The sequence below is a fragment of the Diaphorina citri genome, unplaced genomic scaffold (genome assembly GCF_000475195.1).
Source record: "Diaphorina citri unplaced genomic scaffold, Diaci psyllid genome assembly version 1.1 scaffold50, whole genome shotgun sequence".
Classification (NCBI taxonomy): domain Eukaryota; kingdom Metazoa; phylum Arthropoda; class Insecta; order Hemiptera; family Psyllidae; genus Diaphorina; species Diaphorina citri.
The window spans coordinates 288533-309244 of NW_007377487.1; the positions used below are offsets into that span (position 1 = coordinate 288533).

Below are 20712 nucleotides of genomic sequence, written 5' to 3' on the forward strand. Positions count from 1 at the left end.
GAAGGAAAGTTAATGTAATTCGGGCTCAAATTTTCGGATGGTCACAGTTTTTAGTGCCAAAACACGCTTTGGAAGGTCCCTAGAGCCTAAATACAAAGTTTCAGCCATTGTGTCCGTGTGTGTGTCTGTCTGTGTGTCTGTGTGTCTGTCTGTCTGTCTGTAAACAAAATATCTCGAGAACGGTAAGAGCTAGAGACTTGAAATTTGGCATGCAGATGAACAAATGTGACAAGGATGCGACACGAAAACTTTTGGTTAGGATCGGGTGGCAATTCTTGGCGGCATTTTCCGCTTTTTGGCGGTTTTCGGTGTAATTCAATAATATCTCGGGAACGGTATGAGCTAGAGACTTGAAATTTGGTATGTAGTTCACAAATGTGACAAGGATGCAACACAAAACGTTTGGTTGAGATGGTTGCTGCGCTTGGCGGTATTTTGACCGCTTTTGGACAGATTTCGACCGTTTTTTGGCGGTTTTCAGCTATAGTGACAAAACGGTTAGAGATATTGTAAAAGTTAGGGTAAAAGAACACTCAAATAAGAATCATTCAATAGGATAAGGAAAGTCGTGTGATGTTCACACCAGATTTTTTTGTAATCAGATAAAATATTGCTCTTGTAAATTGCATTTAAAGTGTAATGCTCAGGGCTAGGGCTACACTTTTGAGATTAAATTTAATTTAACTATTATTTCCCATTTGAATAATACCTGATCAGAACTGTTTTATAGTTCAATAGCGATGGAAGGAGGGCGAAAAAACTTGTCCATTTTGAATTTAATTTTTTGAACAAACTTAAAATTCAATAAGTGAATTGAAGAATTATTTTTCTCTCTCTTGTTTTAAACTTAATTTCCAGATCGTGATTATTTTGATGTTATTATGTACATGTATATTATTCTACCTATGAAGAGAAAATAAGTACAATTTATTTTGTATATAAAATATACATGCAGTCAACCATCGCATCGTGAGGACTTGTGTTCTTTTAAAGTAGAGAAAACCCTTTGAAGAATAGAATAGAATAGAATATACCTTGTTTATACTACCAGCATAGGACTGAAAAGTCCCTTTACTCTCGCAGTCTAAACAAGGTCTTATGTATTTGATTGGTAATAACATTACATTTGATGGAACAATATTCAAGACCTGTTTAAATTAAAAAAAAAAAACTGCCAGCTAGCAAGGTGAATTCTCTAGCGTGAATTCTAGGGGCATATTTCCAAGTCCACGTGCATTTTTTAGGGGAAAATTATTGCAAAATCTTAAACTGCGTTCATCATACATAGTTCTTGAAGATGGAGTCGAATATTAATTTATTACTGAATCAATATTGTTCATTTTTTTATTCTTGCTTTTTTTTGTAATCAGATAAAATATTGCTCTTGTAAATTGCATTTAAAGTGTAATGCTCAGGGCTAAGGCTACACTTTTGAGAATAAATTTAAGTTAACTATTATTTCCTATTTGAATAATACCTGATCAGAACTGTTTTATAGTTCAAAAGCGATGGAAGGAGGGCGAAAAAACTTGTCCATTTTGAATTTAATTTTTTCAACAAACTTAAAATTCAATAATTGAATTGAAGAATTATTTTTCCCTCTCTTGTTTTAAATTTATTTTCCAGATCCTGATTATTTTGATGTTATTATGTACATGTATATTATTCTACCTATGAAGAGAAAATAAGTACAATTTATTTTGTATATAAAATATACATAAAAAAAAGTATTTGTGAAAATGTAAAATAATTCAGTTTATTTCATAATATTTATAAATAACAAAATATTTTAGGATAAATTAGTCTAGAAAATTATTGAAGAAAATCACGTAAGGTTTTCTTTAAGTTTCTCAGACTAGTCGACCTGGAGGAACACCAGATGAGTCCGAGAGTCCCAGGATGATTTGGGTCCCGACTCAAAAAAAGGTCATCCGAGTTGCGTCCCCGGTACCTGAGATTGAACCTATACAGGGTGGTTCGTGATTTGCGAACCACGCTTATATCTCAGAAACGGCTGGGAATTAAGGAATGAAATAAACGGCATCATGTGTTTCAGACTAGTCGACCTGGAGGAACACCAGATGAGTCCGAGAGTCCCAAATCATCCGATTTGGGTCCCAACTCAAAAAAAGGTCATCCGAGTTGCGTCCTCGGTACATTGAGATTGAACCTATATACTTGAGACCATAAAGTAAATAAATAAGTATACAGGGTGTCCACCAATGTATGACCCACTCAAATTGCTCCGAATCTGTTGGAGTTTTCGAAAAAAAAAAAAAAAAACCGTATCTCTTTGGTTTTTGCAAAGAATTTCTTGGCAATTAAGGAGCGCGGTAGCGCTCCGCCCCGCCAAGTCAAAAAAGTTTGACCGCGCTACTAGAGATATTAATATTGAAATTCGCGAAAACCGCGAACTTGGTACCAACTTTGGAATTTCAAATGAAGCCCCAATTTTTTATTGCATATTATTATTCTACGTAAAATTTCATGTACAATCGATTATTCACTAATTTTTTTGCGATTCGCGGTTTCGCAAATTCCGCGAACATCAAAACTAACTGAAATGTACCTGTGTGACATATCATTTCACAATGTTTTCCCTTCATAAATCATGTGGTAACATCAGATTTAGGATTGAGACCATTTTTCGCGAATTTTCGAAAATTTGCCAAGATCGCGAATCGACAAAGTGATTGAAATGTACCGTGTGACACATCATTTCACAATGTTTTTCCCTCATAAATCACCCCCAGTCGGCCTATCGTACAACCTACCACTGTAATGTAGGTAAGTGGTGAGTTGACCTGACTAGACTAAGATACTCGAAGGAAACCTTATTATTCTTCTTTACTTTCTATTACAATAATTTTTACATATTATAACGGATTAAGCAACGCTATGCATGGTTGGTATCTGAACAGGTAAACCTTTGGGACAACATTCAGCGCTGGGGTCCGAACGTGTATGGCGGAGGTCTCCCAGACGGTCTGACAGATCTGGGTCTCCAACTTTTTCCGCCACACTGTCTGACATACCGCGGGTCAGATGGTCAGAGCATGAGTGGCTGGCATTCCATCTCCCTTCCTCTTACATCAAATGTCACGATCGAATACCCTTCGATATAAGCTGCTCTGCCGATATATTATTAGACGACTGTATGTGTGCCAAGTACAGGAACACGATCGAGGACAGGGCACTCAGCAGGAATATCACATCGAACCAGCGATGATAGAAGTTGAATTGTAGGTCACCCAATACTTTGGAAATGATGGAGCGATACTCTGGGGGCATGTTCATTCGCATGAGAAGAACGGACGAGACAAAGTACATACCCATGATTTGAGCTAACACTAGGACGATGATGTTGGAGGATTTGCTACTCGAGATGGCGTAGAAGAACTGAGGAGGAGAAACAGAGAGGTTATAAATGGGGTCCGCAGGGTCTAACACTAGTCTGCAGTATGGTCAACTGATGTCGGCGTTCACAAGGGTTCCAGGAGAAAAAAAGAGAAGGCTAGGTCCCTATGGCTATTTGAGTCTGGACGCATTTTGACATTTTTTCCTGTTAACTTAACGTCCGTTCTCAGTTGTCGTTCGAAAAAAAAAAAGAAAAAAATCGTGTCGTGTCGTAGTGGGAACACTTCCATTTAATTTACATTGCCTACAGGACATTCGTGAAAAAATCGGATGAAACTCACGACAAACGTCACGTCAGGCTTTTCTGTCTCTTCGCTTTCCTAGAACAAAGAGGATAAACGGTACGATGCTTTTCCAGCGCCTACGCATGGTGAAGTAAAAAGTGAGAGTTCTGGGCGTGGAATCAAAAGTTGGAGGGTACATAAACGTTCGTGAAATAGGGTCCAGAGTTCTTACCTTGGTCAGAGTGAGTAATAGACCCCGTATAGACGTGAGTACAATACAGCCTACCAATAGGAAGGAGAGTTATGATCTAAATTTCTAAAAGTAAGAAATAGCCCTAAAACTTTGTAAGGAATAGGTAGCATACTTACCAAATCTAATATTAGTAACAATGAAGTACCCAATATAGAACGGAATCAGAACTATCACCATGAACAGCATACAGTAGAGGACAATATTCCAGTGGAAATATCTTGAACTGAAGAAAAAAAAATGGAACAAATTATAACAGAGGTGCCTTGGATAACAAAATGAATGTTCTTCTTCCTTGCCTCCTGTGTTCAAATAAGGTCAGTTTATCAGCCTCTCAATCAGCCCTAGCTAGAGTGATGATAGGTTTGGGCTGAGATTTGGTTTTGGCTACAAAAAATTATGAGCTTATGATCCAAATTTCTAAAAGTAAGAAATAGTCCTAAAACTTTGTAAGGAATAGGTAGCATACTTACCAAATCTAATATTAGTAACAATGAAGTACCCAATATAGAATGGAATCAGAACTATCACCATGAACAGCATACAGTAGAGGACAATATTCCAGTGGAAATATCTTGAACTGAAGAGAAAAAAAATTGAACAAATTATAACAGAGGTGCCTTGGATAACAAAATGAATGTTCTTCTTCCTTGCCTTTCTTTTCCTGTGTTCAGATGGGGTCAGTTTATCAGCCTCTCAATCAGCCCTAGCTAGAGTGATGATAGGTTTGGGCTGAGATTTGGTTTTGGCTACAAAAAAATTATGAGTGCCCTCAACCCAGCCAGACTGTCAAATGAATGAGATATTTAATTGTGCTTGGTTAATTCAACAAACAAAGGAATGTATCCTTTCTTAATTCTCTCCTTGATTTTGGGACTTATGAGTGCCCTCAACCCAGCCAGGCTATCAAATGAATGAGATATTTAATTGTGCTTGGTTAATTCAACAAACAAAGGAATGTATCCTTTCTTAATTCTCTCCTTGATTTTGGGACAGCAAGAAATGGGTTACTGTTCCCTCTATCAAACCTCTCTTTTCTTTTTCTCTCTTGGACATGTTGACTAAAATATGGAGTCTGAATAACTACCACAGTAATGACCTACCTAGAGTCCAATATGTTCAAGATTTCAAAGATAATAAGCTCAAACATTGTACAGGAGAGTGAGAAGTTGATGGAAAATATAAGCTGTACTAATCTGTGATGAACTTCATAATCTTTGAACAGCTGCTTCACGAAGAATATCCACGGACGAGACAAAGTACATACCCATAATCTGAGCTAACACTAGGACGATGATGTTGGAGGATTTGCTACTCGAGATGGCGTAGAAGAACTGAGGAGGAGAAACACAGAGTCAATAAATGTAGACCAGGGTCTACAGTCTGCAGTATGGTTAGGGGTTCCAGTTCCAGGAGAAAAAGGGCGATTAGGTCTCTATGGGTTGTATAGTGTGGAGACATCTTCAGATTTTTTTTCGATTAAGTTACAACTTTAGTCCTCATTTCAAGTTCTAATATAATTTTTATAGGTATGTTTTGTAATCACTTCTTTTTCTGCATACGAGAGGCAGCTGTTTAACTGTTAACGTCATAACAGGCACCAGCCTCAATGGTGTAGTGGTTAGCACGACGGACTTTGAATCTGGAGGTCGGTGGTTCGAGTCCAAGTCAAGTCAGAGAAATTAGCGTAGTGTATGAAGAGGGGAACGACATTTGTAACAAGGATAGTGGAGTAAAAAGTGAGAGTTGTGGGCATGGAATAAAAAGTAGAGAATATATAGTAGAAAACATCAATGTCTAGTTCTATAGGGTCCAGAGTTCTTACCTTGGTCAGAGTGAGTAATAGACCCCGTATAGACGTGAGTACAATACAGGAACAACGATGAATTGGAAATGTTACAAGTTTTTTTATGTGGCCATGGCTTCAACTTGGAACTTCGTAGGATTTGAGAATTCTGAATTAAGGTACTTTCAATAAACGGATAAACCAAGGATTTTAATCCCGAGGTTTCAAATAAGATCCTAATTTTTACACTTTTTAACTTTTGGCTGAGGAATTTGAAAAATTTCAGACTAGAATTTTAAAATTTCGCGCTCCCAGATATCAAATACAGGGTGCTTTCTGATTGGTCCAAAACATTTCGACCAATGAGAACACGGAACAATCCATTTTTCAAAAAGCGGGAAATTTTAAAATTACTTTAAAAAAAAAAAACAAAAAAAAAGTAGGTACTGAAATAATGAAATCTGATAAAAGGGAAGGTAAAAGCTAATCCTGTTGAAAATACTGTTAATCCAATTTTCTCTTACCTACCTTAAATCTATAGAAGAAAGAATTTCTGGATCTAATAATCTGAACTTGACGAAATAAATAATTACAATAGAGCACTTTTCAAAATGTTCTCAAGTAAGTACCATTTAATACTTTTTAACACAGACTAATACTGTTAATCCAATTTTCTCTTACCTACCTTAAATCTATAGAAGAAAGAATTTCTGGATCTAATAATCTGAACTTGACGAAATAAATAATCACAATAGAGCACTTTTCAAAATGTTCTCAAGTAAGTACCATTTAATACTTTTTAACACAGACTTCTGTGTGCTTTTATACATTTGTGCTTGTGCAGAAATCCAAACTGCCCTTCAACTTGTCACTGATGTGGACCTATGTTAGAAAGCCTTGGATTAGTAACCAGTGGCCTGTGTTTGCATGGAGTTGTTACATACCTCTACCTAACTATTCTAATCCTGATTTTATTTTACAGGCACAAGGACCCTTTTGAAAGCCATCAAGTACCAAAACTTACTTAACATCAATCAGATTATTCTGAACCAAGTCAAGAACCGAAGCTACTGTCAACAAATAACAACACTAAATAAGGAAACTTCTCAGCTCAAAACAACACAACCTGGGACAGAAATCTCAAGTGATAAATCATTCATTGAACCATTAGATGCTACTTCAAACATTATAGATGTCAGTACATTCACACTAACACCAGAGGAAGAATCTAAAATCCACCAATATGATAGAGCAAGTGAGAAATCAGTTTTAGAACCATCCGATGAGGATGTATCTCATGTGACACCAATTCTGCCAGCGACACAAACTTTTGCACGCTATGCAAATCATTCAACAACTATTCAAAAGCTTGCTGACTTGGGTGTACATTTGTATAGATGGGAAGATAATGACAAGGTCATGAATTTGATAGTCAATTTAGATTATGAAACACAGTTGAAAAAGTACATTATGTAAGTAACCAATTCAATTATGTAGATAAGTACCTAATTATGTAGATAGGTACCTACCTAACTAAAGAAAAGAAGAGGAAAATAAATATAAACAATATGAAAAACTTTCATACAATTCTGGGAAACCAAGTGAGTCATGTAAAAGGTTCAGTTTCTTTAATTTGTTAAATCTTTTCCCTCCAACTTTGCATTATTAATTTATTCCTCTCCTGTATATTTCAGGTTCTTTCATGAAACAGTTGGAGTACCTCTGGATGATCTGGGTCCCATGTTGTCCAAGTGTCCTTTTCTATTGGAACAAAAACTAGATACTATGAAAGCTAGAATAGAATACTTGAAGGGCAAGAAGTTTCAAGACAGTGCTATAGCACAGATAATAGCAAAACATCCGAAGTGGCTTCAATATAGGTAAGCATCATTTTGTTTCCCATTATTTCACCTCCACATTTATTCTCAAATGGATCCTTGCACCCATAACTTGTTCAAAGTTTTAATTATTCTTAAAAAAAAAAAAAAAAAAAAAAAAAAAAAAAAAAAAGATAAAACACCCTATTTTTTTTTTTTTGTTCTTACCGATTTTTCCCATTGTATTGATGAATAAAAAGGTTTTAGCCAGCCTAGTTAACTTAGTTGGTAGTGCGTCTGCCTTGTAAGCGCTAGACCGCGGGTTCGATTCCCACCCGGGGCGGATTTTATCCTGAAGGGATAATAAGGTTCGTTCTCGGAACGGCTGGCTTTTTCCTTATCTTGTCTTCCTTCTCTCTTCGATTTCGGGACGATAAGGCCTTGGTAGTTACAGTTCCCTTTATCAAACCTCTAAAAAAAAAAAAGTTTACCTTAATTATATCAAGAGATTGAACTCACCTTATAAAATAAAACATAGAGGTATACGGATAGTTGACAGCACCAAAGCCAGACAGCAGTGCCATCACGGTTACCCCTATAACTCCTATTCTACTAATACCCTGCTCAATGGTCCATTGTAGAAAAATATTGGGATGCACGTAGGAAAATGGCCTAATGGTCAATGTCCCAACATTTGTAAACAACAACAATTTATTTCAGGGTGGAACAAATTGATGAAAGGCTGGGCTTCTTCCAACAATCATTTCACCTCACTGGAGATGAAGTAAGAGCTCTGTGTGCACAACTACCCAAGCTAATAACTCATAAGAAGACACAGCTTCTGGTAAGTTTCTCTTTTCTCCCTCCCTCCATCTAACCTCAGTGGTTAGCACTGCGGACTTTGGATCTAGAGACACAGAGCAAGAAAAAATTTAGTGTAGGATAAAAAATAGAGAACTTATTCTGTGCAACAAGGGAAAAATGGATAAAATGGAACAAGGGGAAAATGGATAAGGATCTACATAATAAAATAATGATACTTGAATTCTGTGATTCAAGCCACTATGAAAGATATTACTGTCTAATGTTTCACTTTCTCCCTCTAACCTCAGTGGTTAGCACTGCGGACTTTGGATCTGGAGACATAGAGCAAGAAAAAATTTAGTGTAGGATAAAAAATAGAGAACTTATTCTATGCAACAAGGGGAAAAATGGATAAAATGGAACAAGGGGAAATGGATAAGGATCTACATAATAAAATAATGATACTTGAATTCTGTGATTCAAGCCACTATGAAAGATATTACTGTCTAATGTTTCAGGAAGTTTCATTTTCAGTGCAGGAAGAAATGGGATTTGAGAAGAAGGAAATGAAGAGAATGTTGCTCGCACACCCACGCCTCTGGACTCAAGGTACTCGTTGCTACAATTAACAAGCCAGCCTAGTTAGCTTGGAGGGTAGCGCGTCTGCCTTGTAAGCGCTAGGCCGCGGGTTCGATTGCCGCCCGGGGCGTATTTTATCCTGATGGGATAATGTTCGTTCTCGGAACGGCTGGCTTTTTCCTATCCTGTCTTCCTTCTCTCTTCGATTTTTTTATCCTGATGGGATAATGTTCGTTCTCGGAACGGCTGGCTTTCTCCTATCCTGTCTTCCTTCTCTCTTCGATTTCGCGATAAGACTTTTTTTTAAGTTCCAAATTGTCTAAATTTCGTCCTCAAGGGACAGATAGAAAACTCACCTTCTTTTAGATCAGGGCCAGGTGGATTATGAAACTTTTTTTTTTTCAAGTTCCAAATTGTCTAAATTTCGTCCTCAAGGGACAAATAGAAAACTCACCTTCTTTTAGATCAGGGCCAGGTGGATTATGAAACTTGACTGCTTTATCAGATGGCCAAGCTATTCCTGTTCTAAGCACAGGCACCTCCTTTTTCTTGTCATTGAATATCTTGAACGAGTCTGTTGACACAGGGGTATGTGAGGTATATCGCACTTTTGGGTTCTTATCAAAATTCCTTTAGGTATGCTTTTGAATGTGATGTGTCATAATGATAAACTGATATTAAATTTCTTTTTGTTTGGTATCATCAATTTTATCAACCGTGTTGATATGTCATAATTATTATCAATTTTGTATCATCATTCTAGTCTTCATCAATGTGATTAGTTGGTGCGTAAGTGGGGTCATACCTATGCCATTATTGGTTACGTACATCTAATATACCTATAAAAATGAATATTTGTTAGTGTGTTTGTTCAAACTTTATGTCTGGCCAAACCGCTCATCCGATTGCCATGAAACTTTGTCAACCTATTGCTTGCACTCCTGTGAAGGTTATAGGCTATTTTCTGGTTTGTTTTTGTTAAGCTATGCCAAGCAAGACCACTAAATGGATGAGTGACAGTAAGAAATACACAGGAAGCAGAGACTGCGGGAGAGAAATGTTCCGCTCTCAAACAACATTTTGAGTTTCATTTATGTTTTTAGTTTGATAACTATGCAGCTAATAGTTAGGGAGCGCACAGCGCAACCGTATTTTTCATTATTTTCTACAAGTTTGGCCATGCCTCAAGATGAACTAGTGGAATTTGGCTAGTATGTCATATTGGTTACTTACCTTCATAATTTGTTGTCAATAAAGTGAATGTTCAAGAAAGAAAGAAAGGAAAAAAATTAAAAAAAGTACCTACATATGCACTTAGGTAGGTACCTACTTACTTATTGCCTAAAAAAAAAAAAAAAAAAAAAAAAAAAAAAAAAATCTGCACTCAAATTACATCATTGTCTATGCATAAAATTGCATTCCAACCTTCGTCTCTTTATAACCCCCCCTCGCCTAGCCCATACTATAGCCTTGCACTCAATACACTTGCAAGTAGGTATGTTGGTAGTTACCTGTCTACTTACACTTTCCATTACCTAAAGCCTAAAGCTTTCTGTGAAATTCCATTCTATGGTAAATAAGGGTATTTGGGTCTCTTGTACGGTTTGTTTTGCTGAATCATATTGTTGTGCTTTCGGACAATAATACAGCAGAGTCGGAGTGTGAGAAAATAGATCACCTCAAATGCACTGAGGAAGCTGAAGCCCAGAAATAAGCCAAGCAGTCCACCCGTGTTGGCTGAAAGGAAAAAAAAAGTTCTGATTTTGCACTTTGTCTAGTTTTTTTTTTGAAAGGATGAAAGAGAGGGGAAAAGTGGGAGAGAGGAAAGGGGGGAGGAAGAGAAAAAGGGAGAAAGAAGATAAGTGCAGGTTCTGATTTTGCACTTTGTCTAGTTTTTTTTGAAAGGATGAAAGAGAGGGGAAAAGTGGGAGAGAGGAAAGGGGGGAGGAAGAGAAAAAGGGAGAAAGAAGATAAGTGCAGAAAATGGAAGGGAGAGAAAGGGTAAGGCTAGAGAATAAAGGGTATAGAGAGCTGAAGAGAGAATAGAAATGAGTCAAGCAATCTGCCTGTGTTGGATAAAAAAGTCTAGTCTTTTTTTAAGAGAAAGAATGAAAAAGAGGGTGAGAAAGTGGGATAGAGGGTAGGAGGAGGAAGACAAAGAGGGAGGGAGGAAGTGTAAAGATAACCAGAGAAAGGGGAGGTAGATGAAGATTTGATTGTACAAAATTTTTAAAACCTTATCATTACCGTAATGATGGAATTCATTTGAATAAGCCAGGCAAACAATTGTTATGTAGGAGTTAGAGAATAAAGGGTATAGAGAGCTGAAGAGAGGATAGAAATGAGTCAAGCAATCTGCCTGTGTTGGATAAAAAAGTCTAGTCTTTTTTTAAGAGAAAGAATGAAAAAGAGGGTGAGAAAGTGGGATAGAGGGTAGGAGGAGGAAGACAAAGAGGGAGGGAGGACCAGAGAAAGGGGCCAGAGAAAGGGGAGGTAGATGAAGATTAAGGGAAGATAGGAAGAGAAAGAGGGGGAGAGAGCTGAAGAGATGATACCTACCTGGCTGGAGAAGGTAGGAGGGAGAGAGAAAATAGAGATAGGAGGTAGGAACTGTAGGAAGGGAGAGCGAGAGAGACAGATATAATTCCGTACCTAGGTAAGCTGTGTCCACACATAGGTGACGCTGTCGATCAACTCTATCGATGTCGACTGAAACCGTACACTGGTGTGGACACAGCCAGGGCGCGATGGCTTTCTTCACGCCATCCACAATAGCATAATCATAATCTTCACAATCTATAGACACTGTAGAACTCAGTTGACCCAGAAGTTGAAGGTCATCACGAGACTTGACGTAACGTCGATGATTCTGGTAGAAATTGGTCAGACCGTAGTAAATATAGACATTGCCCTGAAACAGTCAAAGTTTTGTAATTTTATACTATCAATCTTAATTATTATTCGGATTACCTACATACTACTCAGAAACATAAGCAAAAACTCACCACTAAACAAAGAGTTGGCGATAGCACCACAGGGCGCGATGGCTTTCTTCACGCCATCCACAATAGCATAATCATAATCTTCACAATCTATAGACACTGTAGAACTCAGTTGACCCAGAAGTTGAAGGTCATCACGAGACTTGACGTAACGTCGGTGATTCTGGTAGAAATTGGTCAGACCGTAGTAAATATAGACATTGCCCTGAAATAGTCAAAGTTTTGTAATTTTATACTGTCAATGTTCTTCTTCTTCTTCTTCTTGCCTTTTACAGACGGGGTCAGCGTTTTTAACTGGGGTAGTTGCTTTGTGCTGGTCATTCTTAGGGTACTTTATGTAGTCAACTTACTTCAATTTCTTCACTCAAAGCAAACTGTAGTTCACAGGTACAGTTCATTTGTCTGGAGTTGTTTATAATCTGGGCAACTGTACATCACTCACTGAAAAGGCGTTCAATAGCATGAAACCGTCCACAAAGGCCGTATTTAAGTGTGCTTCATGCAAGATGGGTACCGATCTGGGTCTCGAACTTTTTCCGCCACACACGTTCGGACTGTCTGACATACCGCGGGTCAGATGGTCAGAGCATGAGTGGCTGGCATTCCATCTCCCTTCCTCTTACTTCAAATGTCACGATCGAATACCCTTCGAAATAAGCTGCTCTGCCGATATATTATTAGACGACTGTATGTGTGCCAAGTACAGGAACACGATCGAGGACAGGGCACTCAGCAGGAATATCACATCGAACCAGCGATGATAGAAGTTGAATTGTAGGTCACCCAATACTTTGGAAATGATGGAGCGATACTCTGGGGGCATGTTCATTCGCATGAGAAGCACGGACGAGACAAAGTACATACCCATAATCTGAGCTAACACTAGGACGATGATGTTGGAGGATTTGCTACTCGAGATGGCGTAGAAGAACTGAGGAGGAGAAACACAGAGTCAATAAATGTAGACCAGGGTCTACAGTCTGCAGTATGGTTAGGGGTTCCAGTTCCAGGAGAAAAAGGGCGATTAGGTCTCTATGGGTTGTATAGTGTGGAGACATCTTCAGATTTTTTTTCGATTAAGTTACAACTTTAGTCCTCATTTCAAGTTCTAATATAATTTTTATAGGTATGTTTTGTAATCACTTCTTTTTCTGCATACGAGAGGCAGCTGTTTAACTGTTAACGTCATAACAGGCACCAGCCTCAATGGTGTAGTGGTTAGCACGACGGACTTTGAATCTGGAGGTCGGTGGTTCGAGTCCAAGTCAAGTCAGAGATAATGTTGATACGCCGCCCGATATAGAACTGGATAAGTCCAGGGATACCTATAGCTCGCAGGAATATTGAACAGATTCTAGCAAATCCAGGAACTTCTCAATCGAATGTATTGGAACACATCACATGCCTTCAGGCACACTCCATTTGTTGTTACACTTCAGCGACACACAAGCTTTAGCCGAATGGTTATGGCTGATGGTAGAATAAAAGACATCTTTTTATATCAGCAATACACCGGGGTGATGGTCTCTAGCCATGTTTAGTTGGCTCGTCCTGAACCCCAGTCAACCATCGCATCGTGAGGACTTGTTTTCTTTTAAAGTAGAGAAAACCCTTTGAAGAACTGCCAGCTAGCAAGGATAGTTAGCTGTTCTCTCTGGTGTGAATTCTAGGGGCATATTTCCAAGTCCACGTGCTTTTTTTAGGGGAAATTTATTGCAAAATCTTAAACTGCGTTCATCATACATAGTTCTTGAAGATGGAGTCGAATATTAATTTATTACTGAATCAATACGGTTATTTTTTTTATTCTTGCTTTTTTACTTTCCTTATCCTATAGGAAGGAAAGTAATGTAATCGGGTCAAATTTTCGATGGTCAGTTTTTAGTGCCAAAACTCTTCTTCTCTCTTTGATTTTGGTACAATTAGATCTCCGGTGTTACAGGTCCCTCTATGAAGCATCTTGGAAAAAAGTTAGCGGATATGTATTTTCAAGGTTTTCCTTTTCTAATATTACGTTAAAGTTAGAAGTTATAACTTTTGAGAAATGTGAAGTTTTTTTATATGGTACGTTGCCCTTCTACAACACGAATAATGATTATTTTACTCATTTTAAATTAAATTTTACTAATTAATAAAGGATACTTTCTGAAGATCTACTATAGGTGGTGACATTTTTCAGCATCCCCCACAACGCCTGAGTGTACGCCTGACTCTGACTGGTGTTGCTGTTCATTTTCTTCGCCACAGCTATTCGCTTCTTTTTAGCCACAATCATCTCTAACGTTTGCATGAGTCTCTTCTGAATGGAATACACATCTGTCGATGTCACTGGCCTGAAATAAGAGAGAATCATTTTATTGAAAGAAAAGAAAAGAGTTGAGAGGAGTAAATTAGGGGTTAAGGGAACTGTAGCTATGGGACTCCCCAATACCAGATCGATCCAAAATCGATCGATCGATTCGTGATCTATGACTAAACAAACAAACGAAGAGGCAGAGAAGTTAAATGCAAAATGGACGAGTTAAAAAACTCTCAATATTATTCATTCGAATAGATTACATATTGACATTAAACGAAGAGGCAGAGAAGTTAAATGCAAAATGGACGAGTTAAAAAACTCTCAATATTATTCATTCGAATAGATTACATATTGACATTCCGATTTTTCCCATTGTATTGATGAATAAAAAGGTTTTAGCCAGCCTAGTTAGCTTAGTTGGTAGTGCGTCTGCCTTGTAAGCGCTAGGCCGCGGGTTCGATTCCCGCCCGGGGCGGATGAAGAGGCAGAGAAGTTAAATGCAAAATGGACGAGTTAAAAAACTCTCAATATTATTCATTCGAATAGATTACATATTGACATTCCGATTTTTCCCATTGTATTGATGAATAAAAAGGTTTTAGCCAGCCTAGTTAGCTTAGTTGGTAGTGCGTCTGCCTTGTAAGCGCTAGGCCGCGGGTTCGATTCCCGCCCTGGGCGGATTTTATCCTGAACGGATAAGGTTCGTTCTCGGAACGGCTGGCTTTTTCCTTATCTTGTCTTCCTTCTCTCTTCGATTTCGGGACGATAAGAGTAAGGATATGGACAGCAGGGCTATTTTGTTATGACAAATCTACGAGGGGTTCCAGTGAAACTTGACAGAGTGGAAAGAGTGAACATGAGATGTTTTCTCAAGGTTGAGTTGCTGAGATCCAGGACTGAAAATGCTCAGAGATTAAGGGGTAATTATGCAGAAGTCACATCCGTGGAAAAGAAAAGCTCCTTTTTGTATTTAACCTAACCCTATAATAACACTGATCACTGCTCTAATTGTGAAAAGTCCTTCTTGCGTTTAACCTAACCCTATAATAACACTGGTCACTGCTTGTTTGTGCCAGTTCCTTTGGTAGCAATATTTCATGGACATGACTTCTGCAAAAGTACCGATTAAGGTTGTGGTTATGTAACATGGTTGGGTTGAGACAGGATATTGTTTCTACGGATAGTTTACCAACCTTGCCTATCTCAGCTTGGTACATAACCACAACCTAACACTAATATCAACATCAACCTGTAGTCCCAGGTGTACAATGAAATTGTCAACACCATGTTATCTAATATGTCATCGCACAACATTGCTAGTGTCTTGTGTTTTAAGATTCACAGTGAATTATTCAAAACTTGTGCTACTATTGTACCTATAAAGGTTATTGCTTTGTTATGACAAATCTACGAGGGGTTCCAGTGAAACTTCACAGAGTGGAAAGAGTGAACATCAGATGTTTTCACAAGGTTGAGTTGCTGAAATCCAGGACTGAGAATGCTCAGAGATTAAGGTTGTGGTTATGTACCAGGTTGGGTTGAGACAGGATATTGTTTCTACAGATAGTTTACCAACCTCTTGCCTATCTCAGCTCGGTACATAACCACAACCTAACACTAATATCAACATCAACCTGTAGTCCCAGGTGTACAATGAAATTGTCAACAGCAATAACAGCATGTTATCTAATATGTCATCCATGCACAACATTGCTAGTGTCTTGTGTTTTAAGATTCACAGTGAATTATTCAAAACTTGTGCTACTATTGTACCTATAAAGGTTATTGCTAACCATTTTTGAAACATATTGTCTTTGTCAAAATATACATTGTGAGAAGTTTAAAACATAATACACCTAGTAATTAAAATATTATAAGGGGAGAAAAATAAAAATAATTAGTTCATACCTGCTTGACGAGCTTTTGTTATCTCCTTCTCAACCATTTCTTGTTTCTCTTTACATAAACCTGTGACCATTTTTAGAAACACATTGTCTTTGTCAAAATATACATTGTGAGAAGTTTCAAACATAATACACCTAGTAATTAAAATATTATAAGGGGGGGAAAATAAAAATAATTAGTTCATACCTGCTTGACGAGCTTTTGTTATCTCCTTCTCAACCATTTCTTGTTTCTCTTTACATAAACCTGTCTATAGGGTCCAGAGTTCTTACCTTGGTCAGAGTGAGTAATAGACCCCGTATAGACGTGAGTACAATACAGCCGGTTATTGCTAATAAAACAATTTGCACTTGGATTCTTACCTGAGTGATTAAAACCACTAAAGAGTCTTCAAATAGTCCCATATTGGTTTCTGTGAGAGAATTTCAACCCATCATTGGACACAAACACCCAGAACAATTCCTGCAAGCTTTTTTAAGTGGCCATGGCTTCAACTTGGAACTTCGTAGGATTTGAGAATTCTGAATTAGGTACTTTCAATGAACGGATAAACCAAGGATTTTAATCCCGAGGTTTCAAATAAGATCCTAATTTTTACACTTTTACCTTTTGGCTGAGGATGAGGAATTTGAAAATTTTCAGACTAGAATTTTAAAATTTCGCGCTCCCAGATATCAAATACAGGGTGCTTTTTGATTGGTCCAAAACATTTCGACCAATGAGAACATGGAACAATCCATTTTTCAAAAAGCGGGAAATTTTAAAATTACTTTTTAAAAAAGCATTTGAATTTGAAAAGCTGAAAAATGAAAAAGTGAAATCTGATAAAAGGGAAGGTAAAAGCTAATCCTGTTAAAAATACTGTTAACCCAATTTTCTCTTACCTACCTTAAATCTATAGAAGAAAGAATTTCTGGATCTAATAATCTGAACTTGACGAAATAATCACAATAGAGCACTTTTCAAAATGCTCTCAAGTAAGTACCATTTAATACTTTTTTACACAGACCTACTGTGTGCTTTTATACATTTGTGCTTGTGCAGAAATCCAAACTGCCCTTCAACTTGTCACTGATGTGGACCTATGTTAGAAAGCCTTGGATTAGTAACCAGTGGCCTGTGTTTGCATGGAGTTGTTACATACCTCTACCTAACTATTCTAATCCTGATTTTATTTTACAGGCACAAGGACCCTTTTGAAAGCCATCAAGTACCAAAACTTACTTAACATCAATCAGATTATTCTGAACCAAGTCAAGAACCGAAGCTACTGTCAACAAATAACAACACTAAATAAGGAAACTTCTCAGCTCAAAACAACACAACCTGGGACAGAAATCTCAAGTGATAAATCATTCATTGAACCATTAGATGCTACTTCAAACATTATAGATGTCAGTACATTCACACTAACACCAGAGGAAGAATCTAAAATCCACCAATATGATAGAGCAAGTGAGAAATCAGTTTTAGAACCATCCGATGAGGATGTATCTCATGTGACACCAATTCTGCCAGCGACACAAACTTTTGCACGCTATGCAAATCATTCAACAACTATTCAAAAGCTTGCTGACTTGGGTGTACATTTGTATAGATGGGAAGATAATGACAAGGTCATGAATTTGATAGTCAATTTAGATTATGAAACACAGTTGAAAAAGTACATTATGTAAGTAACCAATTCAATTATGTAGATAAGTACCTAATTATGTAGATAGGTACCTACCTAACTAAAGAAAAGAAGAGGAAAATAAATATAAACAATATGAAAAACTTTCATACAATTCTGGGAAACCAAGTGAGTCATGTAAAAGGTTCAGTTTCTTTAATTTGTTAAATCTTTTCCCTCCAACTTTGCATTATTAATTTATTCCTCTCCTGTATATTTCAGGTTCTTTCATGAAACAGTTGGAGTACCTCTGGATGATCTGGGTCCCATGTTGTCCAAGTGTCCTTTTCTATTGGAACAAAAACTAGATACTATGAAAGCTAGAATAGAATACTTGAAGGGCAAGAAGTTTCAAGACAGTGCTATAGCACAGATAATAGCAAAACATCCGAAGTGGCTTCAATATAGGTAAGCATCATTTTGTTTCCCATTATTTCACCTCCACATTTATTCTCAAATGGATCCTTGCACCCATAACTTGTTCAAAGTTTTAATTATTCTTAAAAAAAAAAAAAAAAAAAATAGAAGGTATAAAACTACCTAGTTTTTTTATGCTGTACTTATTTCAGGCAGGTGCTTGTTAAAAACCCAGACAGTCATCATTCATAATTTACCTAGGAAGGTATCTGTTGCTCATTTCCGACTTCTCACGGGGCACAACTATCTATCCCAACATCTCCATAGAATAGGTATCAAAAACTCTCCTAACTGTCCTTTATGTTCTCTTAACTCTCCCATGAACCAAGCACACCTAAATTCCCGTCCAGCCTTGGAAGCCAGCAGTTCCATTGTAGAAATTATTGGGATGCGCGTAGGAAAATGGCCTAATGGTCAATGGCCAACATTTGTAAACAACAACAATTTATTTCAGGGTGGAACAAATTGATGAAAGGCTGGGCTTCTTCCAACAATCATTTCACCTCACTGGAGATGAAGTAAGAGCTCTGTGTGCACAACTACCCAAGCTAATAACTCATAAGAAGACACAGCTTCTGGTAAGTTTCTCTTTTCTCCCTCCCTCCATCTAACCTCAGTGGTTAGCACTGCGGACTTTGGATCTGGAGACATAGAGCAAGAAAAAATTTAGTGTAGGATAAAAAATAGAGAACTTATTCTGTGCAACAAGGGAAAAATGGATAAAATGGAACAAGGGGAAAATGGATAAGGATCTACATAATAAAATAATGATACTTGAATTCTGTGATTCAAGCCACTATGAAAGATATTACTGTCTAATGTTTCAGGAAGTTTCATTTTCAGTGCAGGAAGAAATGGGATTTGAGAAGAAGGAAATGAAGAGAATGTTGCTCGCACACCCACGCCTCTGGACTCAAGGTACTCGTTGCTACAATTAACAATAATCATAAGCGGTAAGCGCTAGGTCACGGGTTCGATTTCCGCCCGGGGGCGAACTTTTTTAAAATAATTTTATAGAGGGTCTGTCCATTTATCCTTTATATTAAAGACCTAAAAGATGAGGTTCGGCTGGCTTTCCCTTAAGTTGTCTTCCTGTCTTCGATTAGACGATATGTTTTAGTTCACTCTTTAACACATACATTTTCATTTCAGATGCGACCGAGGTGGTGAAAACATTCAACTATGTTCATAGCGATATGAAGGTTCCTCATGAGCGAATCCTAGAGTTTCCCAACATTCTCACTTCACGTCGGTTTCGCATTGAGAATCGACACTCATATCTCAAGTCTCTTGGTAGAGATCAGTATGATCCATGCAAGGAGAATTATGTCAGTATGAAAATGTAGAAATATGTACATTTTTTACTATAAAAGTCTTTGAACTCTTTGACCATTGTATTATTATTGATTAATAACTCACCTCATCCGTGAGATTGACCCCATAGTGATTGTGAAAAGGTTCAAATGTGTACAGGCCTGTGTTACACAAGGCAGCTAAATCTATTGGTTTGGAAGGGTCAATTCTGTTGGTGTCAATGAATTTCTGCAACTGAAGCAGGGACAGTGGTGGATACTGCCGTCTCTGATCAGCACCTGTAAACAGAGGTTGTGAAAGATACAGGAAGCCTTTCATATTACCTAGATATATCATTTATTTATTTATTTTATGAAAGTACCTATGTAACAGAAAGTAAAAATGCTGTCTCAACAATACTTTTTTTTATGATTCTCCACTCTAAATGTGCAAATATTTTATACATTACCTTTGTAGTAGGGCTCATGAGGAAATCTTTTGTAAAAAGGGTTGTTTCCAGTTTCATAACCTAAAGGCATGTAATTTTGACGAGCCTTTGATCCTTTCTGGCCACAACCATGAGTACGACCACCATAATTACCACGTTTTCTACCAGGCTGAAAACAAGCAGAAAAAATAATCAGTTGATTGTAAAATTATGTATAGAAATCTTGACTTATCTCAATTCCAAATTGAAATGCTCCATTCTTTAACCTGCCTCGGTAGTGTAGTGGTCAAGACGCTCACCTGGTAAACAGGAGGGCGTGGGTTCGATCCCAGCCGAGGCATGGAATTTTATCCTCATATTCCTCAGTAATCCTCAGTGTTGCTAGTAGCTTGGCTATCAATACCAACAGCAATTAATATGGGTGATTTCTCAGAGGTTTGTCTGGGTCAAATAATTCTGGATCATGGGCAAATTCAACGTTTTTGAAATAGTATGGCATCAATATATCATTTATTTATTTATTTTATGAAAGTACCTATGTAACAGAAAGTAAAAATGCTGTCTCAACAATACTTTTTTTTATGATTCTCCACTCTAAATGTGCAAATATTTTATACATTACCTTTGTAGTAGGGCTCATGAGGAAATCTTTTGTAAAAAGGGTTGTTTCCAGTTTCATAACCTAAAGGCATGTAATTTTGACGAGCCTTTGATCCTTTCTGGCCACAACCATGAGTACGACCACCATAATTACCACGTTTTCTACCAGGCTGAAAACAAGCAGAAAAAATAATCAGTT

At 37.5% G+C, this 20712-nt stretch overlaps 6 protein-coding genes across 6 annotated transcripts; 2 read left to right on the plus strand and 4 right to left on the minus strand.

Annotated features, from left to right (window-relative positions):
* Positions 1 to 2819: 2819 nt before the first annotated feature.
* Positions 2820 to 5134, minus strand: LOC103515850 (Golgi pH regulator-like; the record flags this gene model as incomplete). Its single annotated transcript, XM_008480796.2, has 4 exons — positions 2820 to 3399; positions 3874 to 3941; positions 4365 to 4471; positions 4995 to 5134. Coding segments are annotated over 4 exons (615 nt in total), but the record flags the coding sequence as incomplete, so codon positions are not given.
* Positions 5135 to 6116: 982 nt separating this feature from the next.
* Positions 6117 to 8927, plus strand: LOC103515861 (transcription termination factor 3, mitochondrial-like). The gene is made up of 5 exons (XM_008480806.2): positions 6117 to 6298; positions 6660 to 7149; positions 7372 to 7557; positions 8215 to 8338; positions 8817 to 8927. The coding sequence occupies exons 1-5, from the start codon at positions 6289 to 6291 to the stop codon at positions 8925 to 8927; spliced, it is 921 nt and encodes a 306-aa protein (XP_008479028.1). The 5' UTR covers positions 6117 to 6288.
* A 269-nt stretch (positions 8928 to 9196) lies between these two features.
* Positions 9197 to 12305, minus strand: LOC103515872 (cell cycle control protein 50A). Its single transcript, XM_008480817.2, has 4 exons — positions 12230 to 12305; positions 11883 to 12084; positions 9332 to 9451; positions 9197 to 9228 (listed from the first exon to the last, which is right to left on the minus strand). The coding sequence occupies exons 1-4, from the start codon at positions 12275 to 12277 to the stop codon at positions 9197 to 9199; spliced, it is 402 nt and encodes a 133-aa protein (XP_008479039.1). The 5' UTR covers positions 12278 to 12305.
* Positions 12306 to 12447: 142 nt separating this feature from the next.
* LOC103515881 (Golgi pH regulator-like) lies at positions 12448 to 16487 on the minus strand. Its single transcript, XM_008480827.2, has 2 exons — positions 16356 to 16487; positions 12448 to 12810 (listed from the first exon to the last, which is right to left on the minus strand). Exons 1-2 carry the CDS (start codon positions 16485 to 16487, stop codon positions 12511 to 12513), a joined length of 432 nt encoding a protein of 143 aa, XP_008479049.1. The 3' UTR covers positions 12448 to 12510.
* Positions 16488 to 16880: 393 nt separating this feature from the next.
* LOC103515891 (transcription termination factor 3, mitochondrial-like) lies at positions 16881 to 19518 on the plus strand. The gene is made up of 6 exons (XM_008480835.2): positions 16881 to 17060; positions 17266 to 17755; positions 17978 to 18163; positions 18627 to 18750; positions 19000 to 19090; positions 19325 to 19518. The coding sequence occupies exons 1-6, from the start codon at positions 17051 to 17053 to the stop codon at positions 19516 to 19518; spliced, it is 1095 nt and encodes a 364-aa protein (XP_008479057.1). The 5' UTR covers positions 16881 to 17050.
* A 61-nt stretch (positions 19519 to 19579) lies between these two features.
* Positions 19580 to 20084, minus strand: LOC103515897 (39S ribosomal protein L15, mitochondrial). The gene is made up of 2 exons (XM_026828131.1): positions 19935 to 20084; positions 19580 to 19764 (listed from the first exon to the last, which is right to left on the minus strand). Exons 1-2 carry the CDS (start codon positions 20002 to 20004, stop codon positions 19580 to 19582), a joined length of 255 nt encoding a protein of 84 aa, XP_026683932.1. The 5' UTR covers positions 20005 to 20084.
* Positions 20085 to 20712: the final 628 nt, after the last annotated feature.